Below are 5945 nucleotides of genomic sequence, written 5' to 3' on the forward strand. Positions count from 1 at the left end.
ACTCACATGGCAGAAACCAACCAATACGATCTGACAAACCAAAGCACCGGACCAGGAACATCAAAGCAGTCCCCATAACCGAACTGGAATCCAGGATTCATGCCCACCTACAACCCCAGCATTCCAATATGACAGCCGATGACCTCAGAGATCACTTTAATTCCATGATGACAGAGGTGTTAGATCAAGTAGCGCCACCGTAACTCAAAAATGTGAGGTCTACCAAATCTAAATCCTGGTTCAAAGTAGATCTTAATAACGAAAGACGACAACTCAGACAATCGAAAAAGGGCTTGGAGACTAAACCCTTCGACTCTCCACCTAGTGCAACTTAGATCAACACGGCTGGCATATAAAAAACACATTTTTAGAGAAAAGGCTATGTTTTTCTGCAGCCAACAAGACCGGGCAAAGAATAGACCTACAGAACTCTGCAACATTGTTAAAAGTCAAACAAACGGCACAAGAAATAATAGCCACCAAGGATCGATGCGAAGAAATCACCAGCTTCTTCACAGATACAGTCTCAAAAATTGACCAATCTTTCATCCAAACCTCAAATCCCGCCTCCCTCGCAACCTGCCCCTCTTTAACCACTCCTGACCAAACAGATCAAAATCATACCAAGGACAATTAGCCCTGCTTCCAACTGAAAAATGGCGCTAATTGGTTGAACTTCAAACTCATGTCAGAAATTGAGTCCCAGACTCCCCGCAGCTAGGACAAATCACCCCTATACTCAAGAAACGAGGCGCCGACCCCAACGAGCTCAACAACCTCAGACCTATCTCCAACCTTCCATTCCTAGCTACAATATTAGAGAAGTGCTTTCTCCAACAACTCAACAAACATATTGATGACTTCAACCTCCTTGACACCTTTCAATCGGGTTTCAGGAAAGGTTGTAGCACTGAAACAGCGATGCTCAATATTTCAGATGATATCCACAGAGCCTTAGATGAAGGTGATGCATGTCTCCTCATCCTTATTGACTTATCAGTGGCATTCGACACAATAAACCATCCAGCTCTACTTGAGACTCAAGAGGCGCGCTGGCATTAAGGGCACAGTACTAGAATGGTTGGTTCACTTCCTTCCTTCAGCACTGTTCGCAACAAATTAAAATCAACTCCTTCCTCTTGGTACCAACACGAGTCAAACTTGGAGTCCCCCAAGGAACGATTCTCTCAACATCCCTCTTCAATCTCTTCATGGAACCCCTTGCAATTATTCTGAAACAAGCAGGGGTTCAATACCACCTTTATGCAGATGGCACACAAATATACTACAAAATCAAATCACCCAGTGACTTTCAACACCTCAATGTCACGCTAACCAAGATCCAAACCTGGTTTAACGCAAACCACTTAAAGCTGAACCCGGATAAAACGGAATTAATTCTGTTCTCTCCGAAAAGTAACCACCGCCCTATTCAAGACTGGCTCAAGAATCTTGATGCTCTAAACTGCTCTCTCGTCCTATCCAACTCGGTAAAGTCACTAGACATTACCCTGGATAAGAACCTGTCAATGAAAGACCACATCAAGGACTCTGCAAAAGGTGCACTTTACTCTCTAAAACACCTCAAGAAAATTAAACCTTTCATTCCATAGGATGATCTCAAGACAATTTTACAATCCATAGTCCTTTCTAAACTGGATTACGGGAACGCCATCCTAACAGGTTCCCCAAAAACTCACCTAGCCCCACTAAGGTCAGTCCTTAACATGGCAGCTCGACTCATTACAGGTGTAAAAAGATTTGAACACATCAACTCACTCAACTGGCTTCCCATGGAAGGTAGATGTATTTACAAACTGGCCAGCATCACACACAAGGCCCTTCACGCCCAATCCCCCAACTACCTAAACAGCAAACTTGTAAAAGCAGGAAAATCCAGGACTCTGAGAAGCACCAACTCACTTCTTCTCATCCCCCGAAACGGAAAAGGAAAACCACCCAATGCCAATCCTTCTCTGGTAACGTTCCCAGGATGTGGAACGCACTCCCTATTGACCTCAGATGCAACCCCTCCTTCTCTAGCTTCAAAGAGGACCTGTAAACTCCTGCTCCTTAACCAATACTTTACTGACCAAGTCAACCAACCTAGGCATCAATAACCTAATGGACTTCCCTCTTACTCTGACCTTCAAGGATGGTGGTTATCTGACTGTTTCAGTCACCTGTGTCTTCTCCCCTTCATTGTATACATAAGTATGGTGTCTTTGCTTATATCTTTATGCATCCTCACGTCCTGCGATGTAGTGCAATTTTTGTTTTCCCTTGTGTATGTAAAGCACTCTGATACCCACGGGTTTAGCTAGTACTATATAAAACTTCATAAATAAAAAATAAATTAAAAAAAAAACTGTTCTGTCTGTGCTCTGTGTTGATACCGTGTGCATCATTGTGCACTCCCCTCACTCTTCGATGCTGCCTGTCGGAAGTGTTTTCATATTATGCATGACGACCAACAAAGTGTGGTTATCACATTATGGGAAGAGGTGTGAGAAACAGACTCACTATCGGTAAGCTGGCAATTTTGAGTTCTGCTGAGCTATTTATGGCATTTGTCTACTTTGCTTTTTACTGCACTGGTATTTCCAACCTGATATTTGTTTAAAGTTTTATAGAACAGTGTGACTCTTTCGAAACGTTCGTTTAATATTGTATTGTATCATACATGCCAATAGACCCGATTCAGGCGGGAGACTACTGAAGTTTCAAGCCAAAAATGGATTTATTTGACCTGTCTCCCACCTGAAATTGCATTTCCTACAATAGAAATCAATGGGGAATTTTCATACTCCCGATTTTTTATTGTAAATCTCCCACGTCCCTGTCCTAAAATGTTGGCATGTATCATTGTATTCTTCCTATTCTTAAAATCAATTAAAAAACCATTCAGCAGGCCAAATAATTCAGGAAGACAAATTTCGAACCTAATTTCAGCATTTCAAAATTAACTTCACTGCAGTTTGAACTGTGTTTTTCAAAAGGTTAGTGGAAGGAGGCGAGAGTAAGATTTGTTAATTCATAAACAGGAGCTACAACAACGTACAAAACGAACACAACCCAAGGTTTGTTTACCTCTACGCCGAAGCATGGAGGAAAACACCTCCTGTTACAAGGCGTTACCTCCAGTTGGAAGGGCATTTCGCGCACTTGTTTACAATAAGTTCAACATTCCTGGTGATAAACAAGCCTGCGAGCGCATGCGCGCCCAAGAGCATTACGTACACAACACAGCAGCACATGGAGTAGCTGTGGTGAAACAAAGGAAGCGCCGCCTCGACGTAAACAGCCCACTGCGCATATTCACGGACTACGCGCAGCAACTAGTTATAGACAGGCATCGCGAGAGGCCTTTCATCATTTCTCCAGACGAGGCAGGGCGCAGTGTGCCGTAGCCCCGCCCCCTTAGGGTGACACCATGCCCTTGCCTTACAACCAGACACCAAAACACTGTGACGTCGCCCATCGCATTCTTGGACTTTGAAAGGCTGGGCAGGGCTCAACTGACATAAGGGTGGCGTCTCGTCTGTAGTGAGTCGGGCAGCCATTCAGAAGCAAGTTCGGTTGAAGGGATTGGTCGGCAGTGTTCGAAATAAATAACAAGCTGTGTTGCGAGGGGCCGGGCGAGTGTAGAACGTGCGTCTCGGGAGCTTCGTACACTGGCTGTTGGTGAGCGACACCCCCACGCCGTCCCAGCGTAGTGGTACAGTCGGATGGGTGGCGCGTCACTCATTGTTTACACTTGAAAGGCAGCGGCGGAGTGCTGGGGCTTGCTGTTGCCGAGCCGGGTCGCCATCACCATGCCGTGCCTGGAGGAGGAGCGCTTCCTGCTGCTCGAGCACTCTGTCACCGTGCGGCCGCAACATGACGTGGATGCACTGGTGGCCCGTATCGGGCAGGCCCTGCAGTTGGAAGCCCCCTGCAGCCGCCCCGGCCACCCGACGCCGCCAGAGACCGGCTATGGGGCTGGAAGTTCGGCGGTGGCAGCGTGCGGCTGCGTGCGTGGTCGCAGCGCCCCTTACGCACTGTGCGCCGCACGAGCCAGCGGGAAGCAGTCGCAGCAACACCGGGCACCGCTGCAGGGGACCGCGGCCCCCGGCAAGAAGCAGCTCTGCGGCCGCGGCTGGACACGCGGAGCCGCAGCCAGAGACCGGGGGGACGAGGAGGACCCGCACCGCCTGCTGCAGGAGCTGCTGCTCTCCGGGAACCTCATCAAGGAGGCCGTGCGCCGCCTCCAGCTGGCCGCCTCCTGTACTGTGCCGGAGACCGTGCAGTGACTGAGACCCGGGGCCCGGCGACGAGAGATCTGCCCCAGGGCTGGTCCAGAGGAGATCGGCCTGGGACCCCCGCAGGCAGACGGCTACACCCCGTACCACCCCCCACCACCAAGAGAATGTTGTACCAGGGGCCGCCTCAAGAAGAGCAGCCCTGGGACCAGGAGACCTCCTCGAGGCAACACGCTTCCACTCCTGTTTGAAAAGAGGGCGAGAGGCCGAGAGGCGATCACCGCCTGGAAGAGACGCCCTCGGCACCCAGAGGAGCGACATCTGCCCTGCGCCGAGAGGAGAACCTCGCACCCAGAACTGACAGCAGAGGGAGGCTCGGACCCGTGCCCTTGGGAGGGTCCACGCCATCAGACTGTGCTTGTTCTCTTCTCAGACTGTGCTTGTTCTCTTCTCAGCCAGACACGTGTTGTACAAGGGGGTAAACCATACTTGAAAAGCAATGCTTACGTTTTGTATTGATTTGTTATACCAGGGCAATGAGATTACATGAACTTGGTGCTATTATAGGGGCCCTGTTTCCTTCATTGGATGGGAAGGTGGTTGGTTCTGTGGGGTGGCACTACTTCAAGCTGTTGTGGGTGGCTGCAATCGATGTTACTCTGTTCTGCAATGGATACAAAAACTTCCACAGAATAATTGCTCAGCCCCTATAAATAACGGGTACGTTATTTTACAACCGCCAGGTCTAAGTACGTTTAATCAGTGTTTAGGCGCATAGGGTATGCGTTAGCGACCCTCACCCCTCCCTCGTTTACAGTGGGAAGATTTTGTTGTTGTTTGGATAACATAGGACAGGAGGAACCTCGTGCCATGCAAGGTCATCGGAGGGGATGGGGCGGGGGCGAGATGTGTCTCAGCTTGTTTTGACCATGCGCTGTTTGTGCAGCCGTTGGGGTGTAACCTGAGGACGTGCACATTGGAGCTTTTTTGTGTAATACCAAGAACCGCCCTCCTCCCCTCTGTGAATTCTGAGAATTGACTACCGAACAAACAAACTGCTGCCAACGCGCACAACCACCGAACATGCCTGTCCGCTCCAGGGCTCGCCTTCTGATTTTTCCAGAACCGCAGTAACCTCAGAGCCCTTATGCTTGTTTTTTTATTTTTAATATGCGACACTATAAATGTGAATATCCATCTGTCTCCCAATGTGAGGGATATACTCGCTCCTTGTGGAATGTGACCATGAATGAATGTCCTATGTGATTGATGCTTTTGTTCGCTTCCGAGAATTATTTTGAAATACACCAATGGCTGCATGATGTGGCTGTTGACTAATGGCTCGTTCACTTCGCAGCGAAGTGCTTATTTCATAAGTGTTTCCTGAATTCCAGGATGTCATGGCCCATGATTTGAAATGTTTGTATGAAATAAACGTGTTTTTAACGATTTCATCTCCGTGTGATTAAACGACGGACATAAATTCTACTCATTTTCTTTGTTTCAGGCTGTGCCCACGCAGTGTGTTCTACAGAATCTACGTATTTTGCTTTTCTGTTCTTTTAATGAAAGCCCAGCGTGTATTGATTGAACCAAGATGGTGGGAAGTGTACACACGCATGCATTAGTAGAATGTACGAGAATGAGACGCTCCGCCCATCAGGCGTTTCCTGAAAGTGCATTATGGTCCTCATTTGAAGAAAG

General features: G+C 48.2%; 1 protein-coding gene across 1 annotated transcript; it reads left to right on the top strand.

Moving 5' to 3' along the window:
• The first annotated feature begins 3557 nt into the window (after positions 1–3557).
• Positions 3558–5690, top strand: LOC144828652 (GSK-3-binding protein-like). The gene has a single exon (XM_078687018.1). It carries the CDS (start codon positions 3816–3818, stop codon positions 4290–4292), a length of 477 nt encoding a protein of 158 aa, XP_078543144.1. The 5' UTR covers positions 3558–3815; the 3' UTR covers positions 4293–5690.
• Positions 5691–5945: the final 255 nt, after the last annotated feature.

Source organism: Lissotriton helveticus, chromosome 4_1 (assembly GCF_964261635.1).
Source record: "Lissotriton helveticus chromosome 4_1, aLisHel1.1, whole genome shotgun sequence".
Taxonomy (NCBI): Eukaryota; Metazoa; Chordata; class Amphibia; order Caudata; family Salamandridae; genus Lissotriton; species Lissotriton helveticus.